Consider the following 18,808-nt stretch of genomic DNA (forward strand, 5'->3'; position numbering starts at 1 on the left):
ATGTATATGAATTATAATTCTGTATCAACCAAATATCATGGACTTCCTAAAGTACATAAACCTGATATAGAATTGAGACCCATTATTTCTCCCGTTGAGGCTCCAAATAGCAAAATTGCCCAAATGGTCACTTAAATTCTCACTGATGCCTATAATAATGAAAATGAATTCTATATTGAGGATTCTTTCGATTTTCCCAATTTTATAAACGAAAAATCATTACCTCCAGGTTATATTCTGATCAGCCTTGATGTGATTTCACTTTTTAGCAATATACCGATGCATCTAGTGGAGAAAAGTATTATCAAAAGATGGAATGATATAAATAAAAAATGATCAATAACCCAAAGAAAGTTTATTGAAATAATTGATTTCATCTTCAACTCAAGTTATTTCTCGTTCGAAGGTGAATACTATAAACAAATCCTTGGTACACCAATGGGAGCTACTATTTCTCCTATTATAGCTCAGTAGAGGGGATACAATGTAACGGTCTAAATTTACTTGTAAATATTGTAGATATTGTTCGTTTATTTACTATGGAATCGACAGAATTGTCATTTATTGATGACGAACTTTTCGTCACAGCTAGGGACACATCTGGTTTGTCAGTGTGCCCGACCTACATTTTCAAAGAAGTTGTTACGTTTCAATTTAGCACTAGATCAAACTGCTCTTATGTGACCTTTCAAAACCACTACCTTACCTTTTAAGATCTTTATTCAGAGGATATTAACAATGTAATTCAGTTACAAGTTCATTTTATTCATTTAACATCATAGTAATGGGAATCTTCCGTTCCATAGAAAACCATACCTGAAATGTATAAGAATAAATGTATGCTCCCTGACTAACTGCTTTGACCAGTACTTACGCATTCTCCTATTGCCAATCGACGTTGGAGATCCGAAATTCCTCGCTAGGTTGAAATAGTTGTTATTGTTTGTTTCTCAGTTTACTTCGCCTATCATTTTTCAGCCGTTGTCTGCCTTATTCCCTATACCTTTCCGAGAATATTTCTTGCATAGATTGTTATTCATCACTTCCAGAAGGATTACTACATATTAGAGCCATATCGCCTGAAAAACAATATTAGTTAGCTCTGGTTTCTGAATACTGTTTGATATTTTCGGTAAATATTCTGCATAATACGAATGCTCTAATATTTGTACTGAAAGGGAAGGATGTGGCGACTTACCTTGTATGTTTCTATTCCATCGCATGAATAAGGATTGGTAAATAGTTGAAAATAGGTTGGAACAATATATTTTGTAAATATTCGTAAACAAGGTTAAGAGACAGCTGTTGGTTGACATCTGCCGAACTTTCGTAGTGTCGTTCCGTCGACTTACACCGAACTAGTTCTACAGTTGTTCACGGGTGGAGGATTTATCGGTTACTCAAGTTGTCAAGGGTTGTTTTAGGGTTGCATTGCTTTGAGAAGGAGTTTTGATGGGTCATGGACTTGTTGATATTGTCTCAAGTGGCTGTGGAGGAATTGATAGATGGATGATGTTGTGCACAGCGCCCCCTTGGTGCTTGTAGTGTAGATTGGATGCACTGTGGCAACAACTGGTTAGCTGTCAGATGTGGCATTCTCTTAGTATTTGGAAGTTAGCCTTCGGTGAGCTTGGTTCGGAGTTCAAAGGGTATCATCAGACTGATTGTAGGATATATTTGGTTGTATTTGTGCCATCCTTCACGGGGATTATTTCTACAAGTCAGGATTGTATAGTGGAAGACTGATTGGTCATTTTGGTGTGGATATTTGCAGTCGGAAACTTAAGCTCTTTTGAGGATTTGTGGTGGATACCGAACTCGTGCCAGGTGGAAGGATTTCCGAAATTAGGTATGTCTGAATCACTGTCGCATCTCTCATGTGATCTTAGCTATGATATCACTTCTTCAATTCTACAACCTTCGTTTCTCGTCTCTAGATTCATAAGAAACAGAAGGCCCTCAGTCACTCATCAAGTCCCAGCAGGACTTCCGTGCAGAACACCGCACACGAAGAATCGTATAGAAAACCCCTTGGCCAGGGTAAGAATTTTACCATTAAATGTGTTTTAAATGATTTTAGTAATTTCTGGTTCCATCGTTATATCTCAACTGAATATTAGTATTGAAGAGAGGTTTCAACACTCATTCAATTTTCTTGATTTTTACGGATCATATGGTTATACAGGGCACCCAAAAATATACTCTTGTTATCTTGCTACTTTGCTTGATGAAAATATACCAGGGGTATTGATTAGTCAAATAGTCCTATTGAATGGGGGTTGAATCTCACCTTGTTTCATCTGATTCTGATTGAGAATTTCCTTCCGTAGGGTTTTTCTTCCTGTTTTTCTTCCTGTTTTTCTTCCTGTTTTTCTTCCTGTTTTTCTTCCTGTTTTTCTTCCTGTTTTTCTTCCTGCTTTTTCTTCCTGCTTTTTCTTCCTGCTTTTCTTCCTGCTTTTTTTTGTCTTCGTCAAGGGTTCCTGTTTTCCTTTATTTTCTTTCTGGATCTTATTTGGTGATCCATTACTGGTCCAGCTTGTCGTGCCCTACAGGGTGATCTATCTTGGTGGTGCTACAGGGTGATCCATCTCTGCCGTACTACAGGGTGATCCACCGGTGCTACAGGGTGATCTATCTTGGTGGTGCTACAGGGTGATCCATCTCCGGTGCTACAGGGTGATCCATCTCCGCCATACTACAGGGTAGCCTAACACCATATACCGGGTGGCCCAAAAGGAGCACGCAAGTTATAATTGATTTAATTGAATATTTGTGATATACTGAGATATTTGAATAATTGTTGCCCTTATGTTTATTGATACCTGTTGATATAGTGTTTGTTTATCGTTTATTGATTAAGAGTTTGTGATTGATACCTGATTGACATAGATATTTGTGAAACGGAAATTGAGGTATATTCTTCCTTTCACGATTGCTGATTGACACCGATGCGCCTACGCCTGAGCTCACGCGACGCAAACGAGTTTGTCTTACCATCCGATACTAGTATTTACGATTTCACCTACTCAATTTTCGTGGTAGTTTCACTCGACGTATTGTAGTTTTTTTTTTTTTAGCGTCGTTACTACCGTAATTTATGGCTGATTGAATTCGTGGTTAGATACACCGCGCTCTTGTATGGACATTTGAACATCGCGTAGTAGTGTGAATATTGCATTGTTGTCTTAGAAGCGTTGTTGGTTAATCCATGTAAGTTAGGATTACTGAATAAATCATATTGGGGATTTTTATCTTTTATTTCCAATATTAATTGGTAAGTTATTGATATTGTGAGTTACTTAGGGTATCTGGAGGATTAAATTTACCTGGCGCCCATTAAGATCTATTTGAAATTTGCTAAGTTGTTTAACCCACTCCCGTCTCCACTGTTTAGCTTAGCCGCGGATACCCATCTGTCTTATTTGTTACCGACAGATGATTTAGTCCCCTCTTGTGGTTTGTGAGGTGACATTTTGGGTGACAACAAGAGTTCTATTACGTATTCCCTAGGGGACGTACTTACGGTAGTGAGTAGGAAAGAGACGTGTGCGACGTGATCGACGCATAGAAGGATGGAATGAGCATCGAGTAAATTCATTTGATAGATAAGAGCGCGGTGGAATTACAAAAATAACATGTGTGTCATACAGGGTGTCTCATCGTTTAAGAAAAAACATGTACGGTGTGTTTCAAATACGTCAGCGCGTAAAAAAATGATATAATAATAATAATGAACGAAAAATCGGATTCAAGATAAAACATGGCCACAGACATTAAAGAAAAAAACATGTCTGTCATACAGGGTGTCTCATCGTTTGAGAGAAAACATGTACAGGGTGTCCCAAATATGTCAGCGTGGAAAATAGTAGTATAATAATAATAATGAACGAAAAATTGGATTAAAGAAAAAACATGGCCACAGGCGTTATAGAAAAAACATGGCTGCTGCAATACAGGGTGTCTCATCGTTTAGGAAAAAACATGTACGGGGTTCACGTCTGCGCGAAAAATAATGATATAATAATAATAATAATGAATGAAAAATCGGATTGAAGAAAAAACATGACGTCACTATGTACAGGGTGTCTCAGAATACGTCATTTTAAAAAAGTTTAACTAGGTTCTATGGTTTTGGTGTGTGATTCTTCAATATGTACAGGGTGTCTCATTTAGGAAAAAAACATGCCAGGTGGGGGCCTAACGTTTCAGCGTGCGATCCCAATGGGAAACGTTTGAAAATGGGGACAATGGAGGTATTCAGCAATGACATTTCAAAATACGTCAGATGCGTCTTCTCGTGTTAGTTGGGAAATGGGAGGAGTGGGGGTTTAAGAAAAAAAAATGACTGTCATACAAGGTGTCTCGTCGTTCAAGAAAAAAAAATGTACGTCTCAAATACGTCAGCGCGGAAAATTATGATACAATAATAATAATGAACGAAAAATTGGATTGAAGCAAAAACATGGCCACGGGCGTTAAAGAAAAAAAAAACATAGCTGCCATACAGAGTGTCTCATCGTTTGGGGAAAAACATTTACAGGGTGTCCCAAATACGTCAGCGTGGAAAATAATGGTATAATTATAATAATGAACGGAAAATTGGATTAAAGAAAAAAAAACATGGCCACGGGTATTGTAGAAAAAAACATTACTGTCAACGTAATAGAAAAAAACATGACTGTCATACAGGGTGGCTCATCGAAAATAAACTGTAGGAGTTCTAAAACTTTTCTTATGGAGATTTACATGGGAAAACGGCTAAGATTCATTCTGGCGTTTTTGGTTCCTTTCAAGGTCACGCGTACGGCAGAGAATCGAGCAGCGTTATCTCGGTTTGAAAGATAACGATTCGATCGTGCTTGGAATGAAAACAAATAGGTACACAGGGTATTGAAGAAAAAACATGTACAAGGTGTCTCAAATACGTCAGCGTGGAAAATGATGATATGATAATAATATTGATTGAAATATTGGATTGAAGAAAATAACATGACCACGGGCGTTAAAGAAAAAAACAAGGTTGTCAATTCAAAGGTCACGCGTACGCCAGAGAATCGAGCAGCGTTATCGCAGTTTGAAATATAATGATTCGAGCGCGCTTGGAAAGGAACAAATAGGTATTCAGGGTGTCTCATCGTTCAGGAAAAAAACATGAATGTGGGTGTCTCAAATACGTCAGCGTGGAAAATGATGATATAATAATAATAATGATTGAAAACTAGGATTAAAGAAAAAAACATGGCCACGGGCGTTACAGAAAGAAACATGATTGTCAATTTCAAGGTCACGCGTACGGTAGAGAATCGAGCAGCGTTATCGCGGTTTGAAAGATAACGATTCGAACGCGCTTAGAATGAGAACAAATAGGTATACAGGGTGTCTCATCGTTTAGGAAAAAAACATGTATGGGGTGTCTCAAATACGTCTGCGTGGAAAATAATGATATAATAATAAAAATGATGGAGAAATTGGATTAAAGAAAAAAAAACATTTCCACGGGCGTTAAAGAAAAAAACATTGCTGTCATACAGGGTGTCTCGTCGTATGAGAAAAAACATGTACACTGTGTCTCAAATACGTCAGCGTGGAAAATAATGATATAATAATAATAATGAACGAAAAATCGGATTGGGGAAAACAGCATGGCTGCCATACAGGGCGACTCATCATTTAGGAAAAAACATGTACAGGGTGTCTCAAAATACGTCGGCGTGGAAAATAATGGTAAAATAATAATATTGAATGAAAAATCGGATTGAAGAAAAAACATGGCAGCGGGGCTTTCAGTGCAGCGTTGAAGGAAAAAACATGAGAGCAATGTGTACAGGGGGTCTCATTCAAGAAAAACATGACAGAATAACGAGGCTCTATCGTTTTGACGTGTGATTCTTCAATGTGTACGGGGTATCTCAATTGAGAAAAAAACATGTCGAATTAATGAGACTCTATCGTTTTAGCGTGCGATCCTAATGGAAATGTTTGAAAATAGGGCGCAATGAGGGTATTTTTCAAATACATTTCAAAATACGTCACATGCGTTTTTCGTTTTTGTGTTAGTGGCGTCAATGTATACAGGGTGTCTCAAAATACGTCGGCGTTGTTCAATTATAAAAATAATAAATGAAAAAACGCATTAAAGAAAAAACATGGTTACCAGCGTCAAAGAAAAAAACATAGTTGCCCTCGAGATATACGGGGTGTCTCATCGTTTAAAAAAAACCATGATGGTAATGTGTACAGGATGTCCCAAAATGCGTCATTGAAAAACATGACAGTTTAACGGGGCTCTATCGCTTTAAAGTGTGATTCTTAAAAGTGTACAGAGTATCTCAAAATACATTATTTGAGGAACATGACGGTTCAACGGGATTCTATCGTTTTGACGTGCGATTCTTCAATATGTACAGGATGTCTCATTCAAGAAAAAGCATGACAGTTTAACGAGGCTCTATCGTTTTAGCATGCGATTCTTCAATTTTTACAGAATGTCCCCAAAATACGTCATTTATAGAACAGGAAAGTTTAAACGGGGCTCTATCGTTTTGACGTGCGATTCTTCAATATGTACGGGATGTCTCATTCAAGAAAAAACATTACAGTTTAACGGGGCTCTATCGTTTTAGCATGCGATTCTTTAATGTGTACAGGATGTCTCAAAATACGCCATTTAATAAAAAAACGTAGTTTCTGGCTCAAAATCCAATGCTTCTTCTCATGGAGCTTAAGTTTAGTCATTTTAAGACCTCGTAGCGGAATCTTGTGGAATACCCAACTCAAGGTAGATGTGACGTGTGTAAGAATTATATATGATGCAATATATATATATATATATATATATATATATATATATATATATATATATATATATATATATATATATATATATGTAAACGGTCATTTGTCAGCCCGTAGAATATACGATGTGAACTCTGGTCAGCCCTCGGAAACGTCGGTCGTCCCGGTTTCGGGCTCACCAACGTTTCCCACTGTATATAGTGTTTTTTGGACATGTTATCATGTGAAATGACGTTTAGCAAATTTTCGGTTGGGCCGACCATTACACCATATACACATAGCTGATACACCACCTACTTTCACAAAACTTCGCCAGGAGGCGTGGCTGTGTAATTGTATACACCTGATGTGAATAGTGTCTTTGTGAGCCCAGGTTTATACGAACACTTTCAATGGATAGCATGTTGGTCAGCCCACAATCGGGCAACGCTGCACTTGCATTTCATGATTCTAACTAGATTGTCGTGGTGCAGAAATTCGATAATAGAAATGGAAAATTTTTTGAGAGATGTAGAATTTTATGAAAAAGTTCTTGTTTTGTATGTTTTTTGTACAAGCATTCGTGTGCGTGCATCACCCTATATCTATACAAGTAATTTAGATCAGGAATTGTTTCGCATATAAAAGTTTTATCAGAGCTTCGTAACATATTCACTTGTAGAAAAATGCTTGATCTGAACTCATACTTTCCCACATTCGACTACTTACCCGAAATCAGCTTTTTCGGATAACGGTGTCGAGTACGGAAATGTACTGTTTCCGTTCTAGTTAGGATAATAATAATATAATTACTAACAGTGCGTTATTCCATTATAGTGAAAATATCAATATAGTGTTCGGAATCACACGTTAAAATGTAAGACCTCGTTAATCTATAGCTAGTACAAGTTTATACTTCTGAGGGTTGTCGTTCGTAGGGGTGCGACAGACATATTTTGAACCGTTTCCTGTTTGTATTTTCAAATGTAGATTTTCAAATTCTAATTATTTGGCATGGATGCCTCAACAGAAATCGCGTTGTGTAAATCAATTTTAGACATTGAGCAGGAAACTTCGGATTTGACTTTGAAATTGTAGATTTGAAAACCTGACTGCACAAAAATAATCGAAGTGTGGCTGAGTAGAAATGAGTAGATGAAAAATGACATTTTTTTCACAAACGAAAAATCTAAAATGTGATGAATGATCTGGTAATGAATTTATTGAGAAATGAATAGTGAATATCCAGAATGTCTACAGTTTCAATAAATTCTATATAAAAATCCGCAGCAGCACTACGGATTTCCGATATATAATTCAGTTCAAAAATTAGGTAAAAATCGCACTAAGAATGTTTTCTATGACGAAACGAAATTCTGAGTGACTAGCATAAGGTAAGATATAATTTGTGAAACAGATATTAGTAATAAGTTTCAATTCTCTTTTTCTTAGCAATAGTTTTTTTCGAAAACTCCCTTTCAGTTTTTGGAGGTATGATGTTGTTCAGGTTGAACATAATGAAGTGGAGATCAAACCAATGTTTTTTTATTTTGTTGTGGAATTGCCCGCGTTGGTAGTACGCCCGACTCACGATCGGAAGATCGTGGGTTCGATTCCCGCCTCGACCAGATATTTTTCTCGAGAGAATTTATCTGGTTGAAGCTGGAATGATTCTGCAACCGTTTTAGGAATCACACGTTAAAAGGTAAGACCTTGTTAGTCCTTAGCTCGCACAAGTTCTCAACTTTTGAGAGTTGTCGTTCGTATGGGAGCGACAGCTGATTAACGGAAAAACAGATTTTGAACAGATTTTTTTATGTTGACTGTTCATGACGACGAATACGTCATATCATCGATTATAACCTGCAGCAGACATTTCAATCAAAATAAAAAACACTTGGAATATTTCAGCACAGAAAAAATTTGATCAGGTTGAATGAACATTTATTTGAGTGGAGTATTATTCTTCAATTTGAGAACTGCTGACAAAAATTGTTCGGTAAACTAATAAACACGTAGTATGAAAAAATAACATAATTTCTAATGAAATGAAACTACAACTTGGGTAAAAAAATATCAAATGAAAATTATTAATATTATTTCTTCTTTCTATAACAACAGTAAACGTATTCTTTTATTGCAGCCCAGTTTCTATTTTTTAATAATGATGAATATTTCTTTTCCTTATATTTTAGATACAAACAAGAACTAATCCAATTCTAGCACTTCTTTTTTTTTTCGGAGCGAAAAACTTTTTGACTATATTTCGTTTTGCTCCTTAGACCAAGTTTGTTTTTGAGAAGGTTTTATTGTTTTCAAAACTGTGCGTGTCTGATGATCTGAAATGAGATCAGTGTGTTGAAAAACTCTATCAAGATATCAAACGGGTTGAAAATGGATCCAAAAATGAATGATAAAAATAAAAAATGGAAGGACGATACTGAAAAGTGATTTGACTCATTTCCAACCTATACTCAGAGATACGGATGATTCCAAAACAGCTCAAAATATAAATAATTGATTGCATATAGGGAATTTTTTTCAAAAGGAGCCACGTTCAATATCTCCATAGATAAGACAGTAACGTAAATTTCCCGAAACACCTAATTTTTGTGAAATAATATAAGGTATCGCTAAGATGCGTACACACTCCTATTCAAAATATCAAACAAAATAACCCCATATATGCCATCTATTGGATAAGTGATTTTATCAGGAATTCAACGATGATTTTTCAGGGTTGATTTCTAATTAACTGTGAAGAAGGACCTTGAAGTATAAGTGAACGACTTTTTAGATTAATTGATACAATCTCTCACAAAAACGTATACAACAATTATTTCTATTGTCAAGTTCCTAACAGAAAACAACTTTTGTCGCGTTGAATTATATCTGTCGGATTTTTGGCAAAGTGTCTCACACAAAACACTTCAAAATACTTTCTAAAACTCACAGCCAAAAATGTTCCACTAAACAGTTTTATAAAAACGCGACACGTGTTTCGCCATACAATGGCTTCTTCGGGCGTATCTTTATCTACTATAATTTACAAATTTAATGCTTGGTATACCTAATTTTAAAATTTAAAGTACCTACATTTCAATTACTTGAGTTTGTAATGGATTAAATGACCTGAGCTTATGTCCCAGTCCCCACATTTGAAAAATATTCAGTAACGGTTATTCAATTCTAATTGATCATTTAGTTAGTTACCCGAATTCTTGAATCTATTGATTGCTTGACATTTTAGAAGATTGAATTTCAAACTCTTCTCTTCTAAATATAGCATGTCATATTCATGACTGAACTCATGTACTTCTGCTAAAAGGTGGTTTGCAAATGAGAAATTGGTCTTTCTATTCACAAAATTACATCTAAGCTTTTAATTCTTTGGAATATAATCTCCCTGTTTGGCCATTATACAGTTTTGGGCAAGAGCCACAACTCAGCTGATATACTCCTGATCTATCCGATACCGAAGTTTTGTCTTTATTGTTTTTAATAAATGCACTTATACTATTATTCGGACTATTACTATTTCTGTGAGCTAAGTTTACGCAGTCTTTCTTCAAAAAAATATTATTGGTTGGTTCAGCCAAAAATGACAATGTCTCATAACTGACGTTATCGCATCTTGAATTTGGGTAGATATGGTCCATGGCTTGCTTTTGTAGTTTTTGTTTGATTTGTTTGATCAAACTCAGCTCTCTATGGAAATTATTCAATAGTCTATGAAGAATATTATTGAATGCAGCAACTTTATGCTGGTAAGAGTGCATAGAGGAATTATGTATGATAATGTCCGTGTAAGATGGTTTGTGGAAAATTGCAAATTCATGTTCATTGTTATTTTTTGTAATGGTTGAGTCAAGGTAATTTAATGAATTATTTACCTTCCTCTCAGTGGTAAATTTTATTGACGGGTGGATGGAATTGACATATTCAACGAACTTGCCTACTTGCTTTTCTGTAATGATTTCATTATTCACTAGTGATAAATGGATATCGTAATGCTTGAAGAAATACATGCATAATGAATATTTAATACAACAGTCCTGAACAAACTGTAACGTCTATTTGATAAAAAAAAATTGATGAGCTTCCGTGAAGTATCATATTTATTCTAATACTTGCTACTTTCTACACACATTCACATCAAATCGATATACCAAATTTGGAACATCCATTCGAACTAAAAATGAAAACACAGGAAAATAATATTTCATTTGAATTAGGAATTGGAAAACAGTGAATTACTTAAAATTAAGTAGATTCTATGATATTTATTTGTAATCGTCATATACCTATATATTCTCTAATTATTCTCTAAGTATACCAAAATATTGGCAAGCCAATTAACAAAATAGCATTAGGACCATTGCAAAGATCGTAACGGTTCTCAAAGAGTTTCGCGCCAAAATAGTTAACGCGTGTCAAACAATTGCAGATTTCGTAGGAATACTGAAACTTTAATGAAATGAGTAAAAACACTTTTGTCTAATTACCTATATTTGATTTTATTTATATGACCGTTTTCGGGTTTGACCCCATTACCAAGTATTACCTTACCTATAAATTTCGTCGCCGCTGATATATACCATTATTTTTTGAAGAGAAATTTTGATGATCATAATATCCCCCATTTCATAAATTTATTATCGGATGAAAAGTGCAATTTTCTATACTTCACTGAACTTGACTTCGATACTAAATTTTCCCGTTTTCATGATGTTTTTCTTCAAGCTTTTGATATATCCTTTCCTAAACAGTTTCAAAAAATTAAACAAAATCAAAATTCAAGTAGACACAAACCATGGATTACTAAGGATATCGTCGAAGAAGGTATATTACTCAGAGATATTTATAATTTGAACAAGAGCCAAACCAATGTACAGTCATCATGGTCTTCTTCTTGATGAACTGTTTGGCATGGGCGTTCGTGGTCCAAGTCTGAAATGGATTGAAACCTATTCAACTGGTCGTACACAGGTTGTTAAAGTTAGGCTTCAGACTGGGTCATTTTTCTCTGAATTTCGAAACGTTGTTACAGGTGTGCCCCAAGGTAGTGTTTTGGGGCCTACACTATTTATTTTATTTGTTAATGACCTTTCAAAAATTAATCATCCACAGTGCTCTATACAATTTGCTGATGACACATCTTTTACTGTCAGTGGTTCGGAATGTGAAACATTGTCAGTAAGAGCAAATGATACTGTATTCAACATGCAAAATTATTGTTCTAAGAATGGCTTGATTCTAAATAATCTTAAAACCAACACCATTTTCTTTACAACTCAGGAAACTGATTGTAGTGTATTGGTTAGGTCTGAGATTAAAAATATTGAACAGGTAAACTATAAAAAATTTTTAGGAGTTTTTATTAATTGCCAACTCAATTGGAATCATCATGTTGATTTCATACTGAAGAAATTAGCGACACATTGTTTCGTTATATGGAATCTGCGTAATTTTGTGTCTATAGAAATTCTTAAAAGTTACTATTATGCATATATTTACTTTGCCCTCAATTACTGTATTATTTGTTTTGGCAACTGCAATAGAATCAGTGTATTATTGATTTTCCAGAAAAAAAATATTAGAACAATTTGTTTAAAAAAAAAAAACTCGATTCCTGTAAACCACTATTTGCAAAGTTGAATATATTAACTGTTACTTGCATGTATATTTTTAATTGCGTAATCTACGTTAAATCAAATTGCTCCAAGTTTTAGAACAGAGATGATACTTGTCTTCTTTCGGGCTTCACCCTGAGAAAAAACTATAACATTTCAATTCCTAGTCATAAATTAGCCAAGGTGACTAATGGACCTCATATCATGTCAAAAGAACTGTACAACAAGCTCCCAATATCCATTAAAAAATGACTAGTGTAAAGCTCTCTAAACAAAAAGTTCGGAAAGTATTATGTGAAAAGGAATTTTATTCGCTTGATGAATTTTTTCAGTCTGATTTGGAATTTTAAATTTTAATTTTTGTACCCCTTTTATGGTCTGAATGTTATGTAATATATCATATAATTATGTTGTTTTATGATTGTGACCTCATTGTAATTGTACTGAGTTATGACTTTTTCCATGCCGTCCCTAGGTGTACGGAAATAAAGATTTTTGATTTGATTTGAAGTATTGAAAAAATACTAAATAATGCGGGGTCAAACCCGAAACTGGTCGTATACATAAAATCAACTAGTGGTACTTAGACAAAAGTGTTTTTATTCATTTCATTAAAGTGATCATGAATTACCACAAAATGAACAAGTAATCAATCATACATAATACAGAAACTATATGAAACCTAAATAGTCAATAGTAACGGCATCTTTTTCTTTTCCTAATATATTTTTTCCCGTAAACTAACACATAGTTTACCTCTGAAAAACTGGATTTGCCAGGATTTTAAAAACACTTGATACCCTCACGATGAAATCCAATGATACACTGAAATGGATCGCGTTCCTGGTCAGCCCTTCGATGTGGCAGCATTGTAGGGCTGACCAAGATGCTCTTCATATAGCGATTTGTATAACTATGGGCTGACCAACAGCATGGGGCTGACAAAGGTTTAAAGGATATGTAAAATTTTTATTTTCAGAAAAAATCTACCCCTCTGATGGGCCTATTAATAAAATCATACCACTGAAGAGTATTCCGAAAAGTATATACCTAAATATATTCGGGAAGTGCTGGGTGGACCAACGCCCCGTTCATATACCGGGCTGACCAATATGCAATGAACAAATATATATATATATATATATATATATATATATTCGGATCATCACGCACAGCACGCTAAATGAAAGGAGAAGATATTTAGAATTTATCGAGAGAGAAAAAACAAAGATTGCGGTCAGAAGGGCACTAAGCCACATTTTCGTTAACCAAGTTAGCATCATCAGCAGGAGTTAACCAGATGAAGGTAAACATAACAGAAAAATTCTTATAGGGGGGTCGTTTGAGAAAGAAATGTGGTAACGAGGACCTAGGAGGATATAATGCGATAAAACATTCATTTTTGTCTCGAAAAACGCATTGAAAATTTTGCAAAATTTCGATGCGTTAAATGAGACAGTTTTGTCATTTGAATCACATCGAAAAAAATGCATTTTGTAAAGCCTCATTTCTCCTAAAAACCCATATGATTTGCATTGTGATGCGTCTCGGAAAATGATGCAGAAATGAGATGAGAATCGCTTCAAAAAAATGTCAAAAATTTAGCGCGATAAAACGTACATTTATGTCGCAATTATCGTATAAAATATTTCGCAAAATCTCAATGCGTTGAAACAGTCAATTCAGGAACTCCAATCGTTTCGAAAAAAACGTTTTTTTTGCCACACATTTTCCAAACAGATAACGCATGACAGAAAGATCAAAATCGTGTATGGTATGAACTAGAACCGATTTTTCGGTTCCAATCAATTTTCGTTTGAAAATATAGACTATCAGCCAATAAAATTCACTTCAAAATTACTATGCAAATTTAGTATTCGAAATATCGAAATCATTTCTTTCATAGCATTATTTAGGATGTTTCGCTAATGAAAATTTAATGCACATCAATTGCTTTCAAAAAACGCTACATATTTTCAAAAAATAGGAATATCGTCTAACAGAAAGGTAGTAAACTGTTTGTAGTAGAAACAGAACTTGAATTTCTTTGGACGTGCTATTAAGAGAAAAAGGTTCTTATCATATAGAGCAAGAAATTTATGTGAAGTTCATTACGTTGAAAATACTTTTGTGGCAATACCTATTAGTGACCAAAACAATTCATAATACGCGTATACAGAGTGGCTCAGTGCTTCAAAATACGTCTCAAACAAATAACACAATGAATTTATAATATTTTATTAATTTTTGTCTTCACCGTGGGTGTTGGTAGTTGTTGGAGGTTGGCTCAAGTTTGAGGAGGCAGCAGGAGGTAGCGGCTCAGCTGTTTCTTGTTTCCCGTCAGAGGTGGGCTTGAGTTTGAGGGAAGAGGTAGACTCCGGTGGAACGTATTCTTCTTGCCTCGTACAAGTGCAGAATCCCCACCACTCGGGGCAAAAACTGCATCTTGCATTATCGATGTTCAATCTGCAAACATTCTGACATTTATAAATTGATATTACAATTGAATTTCAAAAAAACTCACGAAAAATCTACCTCCTCATCCGAAGCTGAATAATATTTTTCTTCTTCCCCCATCGAATAATACACCTTGTCATTTCTGAAAAGCAATGATTGATCAATATTTGAAAGTTAATGAAAAAATAATCACTTACGAAGAATTATTTGTGTTTTCCATAATCTGCAATAAAAAAGAATACAATGTTAATATACGTATAATATTAGTGAAAAAGTAGCATTATTAAATGAAAATTTTTATCAAGATTTTAAAAATGAAAATTCGAAGGATAGAAGGTATATAAAAGCTAAGGTTATCACATGTTACTTTTTTTTTAGTGAAAAGTTTACCTGTTAAGGGTTGTCTTAACTACATGAAATTGTATAGATTTGTGGGATGACTCATTTTCGTTAGACAACACAAAGATCGCCTTCCAAACTAATGGAAACACTTTTTCACTTTGTCAACTGAGCTTTTTTTCATAAGAATAGATGATTGTAGATGTATTCGAAATATACAATCAATTCGTTAGAAATCTGTGTGTATGTGTGTGTGTGTGTGTGCGTGAAAACAGCTAATTTTTTCATTTTGAACCATGAAAATAGTTGATTTATAAAAATCGTATTGTATGGAGACGTTGTCAGGCTGAAATTGACGATTTACTCAAAATATCATATTTTGGTGATCTCAATACATTCAAGAAATCGTTCAAATCAAAACTTGAATCTTTTACAGATAATGCGTTTGAGAAAGCCGAATTGACCTTTTTATGATTCGATTCCAACAATTTCGAAAGCAAAAGATATCGAAACGTTTCAACTAAGTTGCGACTAAGTGCTTCATGTTTTTTCTGTAACCACATGCCGACGTCATTACCATCTCACCCACATATACTCACAACTACCATACATAAAAATGAAAAATCTTGGGAATTCAGTATTGTTTCAAAATGTTGTGGTGGGCACTCATTTTTTTCCGTACCTCACTACTTGTGAAAATGTGACAAATAAAGAAGAAATGTTGCAGTATTTATTTCGATATGGTTGTGTCGAAAACAATAATTCTCTCACAGATTTTGAATCGACTATGATTACTTTTCAAGAGAAATATAATCTTTCCATAGATGGTACATTGAATTCAGATACTCTGAGTTTGATTCAAAGACCGAGGTGTGTAATCGCTGAAAACGCTTTCACGATTCAAGGTAAATGGAACAAAACATATATCAAATGGTCTTTTCCTCGAGCATCTGCCAAAATGTTGCTTGATGCTGAAAAAGCCTTCAGTTTATGGGAGGATATTTCTAATTTAAAATTCAAGTATATTCGTTTGACGAATACGGAAAAACCTGATATAACTATATCAGTGGTAAAAAGAAGACATTCATTCCGCTGAGACTGCATGGGTAATGGAATGTGTCAATCTGAATTTGATGGTCCCGGGAGAATTTTAGCTCATGCCTACCCACCTTCAAATGATGCATGTTCAGAAATTTATTCAGACAAGGACGAATCGTGGGATGTTGATGGAAACGGAGGTACGAATTTTCTCATGACCCTAACTCACGAAATTGGGCATGTACTTGGATTGGGGCATAGCAGTCAAGAAACTTCCATTATGTTACCTTGGTACCAACAAAAAACAATTCAATTAGGAAGAGATGACGAATATGCCATTACATCTTTATATTGTCAACGTAATACCACTACAGTAAAAACAACTCAGCGTTCTACTTCAAGTAAAAAAACTTCAACGACGAATACTCCCTAAATAACGAAGAAAACATCAGCGACAAATACTCCCCAAATAACGTAGAAAACATCAACGACAAGTACTCCCCAAATAACGGAGAAAACATCCAACACCCCTGAGTCTGAAATAAAAAACCTTTGCAATGTGAAAGTCCCCGATTTTATGTTTTTGACAAAAGCTCCAGAATTTCCAAATCACAGACTATATCTAGGTTACAACAAATATTAATGGAAGCTGGATTTGAATGAGATGTCGATACCTGCGAAATCAGATGAAATTGCTGATTATATGAGTGAAAACGTTTCTGTTGAACAAATTTTTCAAAATTCAGCAGGCGATATAATTGCACTCGATAAAAATAGACGTGAATATTATGTGGCAGTATTTCCTAGCCTGAAAATCGAAGAAAATCATCCAATTCGAGTTACATCCGATATAAATGTGATATTTCAAACTAATAGCGGAAAAAGTTACATACTGTATGACAATAAATCATACGTTGAATTTTTTGAAACACCTGGTGTAATAACAACCAGAGGACGGATTTCCGATATATTTCCGGGAATTCCAGGAGATATCACAGGTGCTTTTCGATATATTGATGGAAACATGTATTTTTTTAGAAAGTACACCTATTATAAATACAATGAATTCACTCGAAAAATAAGTGAAGCTGGACAATTCAATTGGAATTTATTCGGTGTTCCATGCCCTGCAGAAGGACTTTTGCACTAGCTAAAAGAACTCCTGAAGAAAATTACATCTATTTATCAATAATGACTATTTCGCAATAATGTAATCAATAAATACTTATGCAATAACTCAATGTTTTTTTTTATTTTTTATCCAAACCGCTTCAATACCCAGCACAACAATCTGAAAATCATTTGAAAAAATCTCTACTCTCAGGTTACGAGCATCATCGCATTTAGGTAGTGCCTCATTGTTATGTCACATTTCAAATTGTAAATAGAGTTTACCAGTGAACATTCAATTGCATATAAATAGAAAAGATTTAAATACAATTGATAATTTAATGTCACTCATGAATCAGTTAGAAAGTCTTATAGAAAAAGAAAAATGTAAAATTTGAATGGAAGAATGTGAAGATAGCTTTAAATAAATAAAAAACTATCTCAGTTCTGATCCGATATTGGCAATCTTTGACCCAAAACTTTTTATATACATTTTCACAGATGCATCAAAAAAAGGAGTAGCGGCAATTTTAGAACAACCTCAAAAAGACAACTCTATAAAACCCGTTTTTTTCTTCTCTAAAAAATTAACAAAATCACAAGAAAGTAAACGCGCTATTTTCTTGGAAGTTTTGGCGATAAAAGAGTGTATTCTATATTGGCAATATAAACTTATAGGACATAAATTCACGATTTTTACAGACCACAAACCGCTTGAACATTTCAATGTAAAAAAGAGTAAAGATACTGAACTATTAGCTTTATTAAACTACATTTCAAATTTTGATTTTGAAATCAAGTATAACCCAGGCGAAAATAATACAGAAGCAGATAGCTTTTCTCGAAACCCAGTACTAGATGAAAATACAAGCAGTGACACAGCTATAAAAATAGTAAATTTTCTATCAATGGAAGAATTGATAAATGATCAAAAACAATTGAACATTAATAAAGAAGATAAAATAGTTAAAAAAATAACATTTGTTATAAAATCCTTAATAATAAAGAAAAAATATGGGTTTCGGAAAACTTAGGTATTCAAATGATAAAAAAGGTTCACAATGAAAGTCATATTGGAGTAAAGCAGCTAACTCTAACTTTAACTCCCAAATACTATTTTAAAAACATGCACAAGCATATAAAGCTTATTTGTCGAGCATGCGACATAGACAATAGCCCTCCTATTGTATCCACTGATATTGTATTCAGCGGAAATAAGTCACCAAAAAAATACTCACATTTAGTTGTAGACCATTTCACGGAGTACGCCTGTGTAGTGACTTCAAAAACACAGACTGGAAAAGATTTCATAAACCTGATAAAAAAAGTTCAAAAAAAGGGAAAAATAAAATTACTTCTGACTGATCAATATGCTGGTATAAACTCAAAAGAATTTAAACATTTTCTAAAAGTAGAAAACATAACAAACATTTTCACCGCGGTAGATTGCCCCTTTT

General features: G+C 34.4%; 1 protein-coding gene and 2 long non-coding RNA genes across 3 annotated transcripts; 1 reads left to right on the forward strand and 2 right to left on the reverse strand.

The window, feature by feature from the left end:
- Positions 1–702: 702 nt before the first annotated feature.
- Positions 703–1,010, reverse strand: LOC141483986 (uncharacterized). Its single transcript, XR_012466400.1, has 2 exons — positions 875–1,010; positions 703–816 (listed from the first exon to the last, which is right to left on the reverse strand). It is a non-coding gene; the product is annotated as an uncharacterized lncRNA (long non-coding RNA).
- Positions 810–3,472, forward strand: LOC141483985 (uncharacterized). The gene is made up of 3 exons (XR_012466399.1): positions 810–1,849; positions 1,938–2,040; positions 2,331–3,472. It is a non-coding gene; the product is annotated as an uncharacterized lncRNA (long non-coding RNA).
- Positions 3,473–14,647: 11,175 nt separating this feature from the next.
- On the reverse strand, positions 14,648–15,196 carry LOC141484013 (uncharacterized). The gene is made up of 3 exons (XM_074179153.1): positions 15,062–15,196; positions 14,932–15,006; positions 14,648–14,873 (listed from the first exon to the last, which is right to left on the reverse strand). The coding sequence occupies exons 1-3, from the start codon at positions 15,082–15,084 to the stop codon at positions 14,648–14,650; spliced, it is 324 nt and encodes a 107-aa protein (XP_074035254.1). The 5' UTR covers positions 15,085–15,196.
- Between the last annotated feature and the right edge of the window lie 3,612 nt (positions 15,197–18,808).

The sequence above is a fragment of the Leptinotarsa decemlineata genome, unplaced genomic scaffold (genome assembly GCF_025532065.1).
Source record: "Leptinotarsa decemlineata unplaced genomic scaffold, Ldec_3_MD MMD2_tig00004307_RagTag_RagTag, whole genome shotgun sequence".
Classification (NCBI taxonomy): Eukaryota; Metazoa; Arthropoda; class Insecta; order Coleoptera; family Chrysomelidae; genus Leptinotarsa; species Leptinotarsa decemlineata.

Bases quoted from the DNA above. Each gene is read 5' to 3' on its own strand.
- LOC141484013 (XM_074179153.1), bottom strand. From the start codon at position 15,084: ATGGAAAACACAAATAATTCTTC. The intron at 15,007-15,061 runs GTAAGTGATTAT...ATTGCTTTTCAG, and splicing joins GAAAACACAAATAATTCTTC to AAATGACAAGGTGTATTATT. The intron at 14,874-14,931 runs GTGAGTTTTTTT...GAATGTTTGCAG, and splicing joins GATGAGGAGGTAGATTTTTC to ATTGAACATCGATAATGCAA.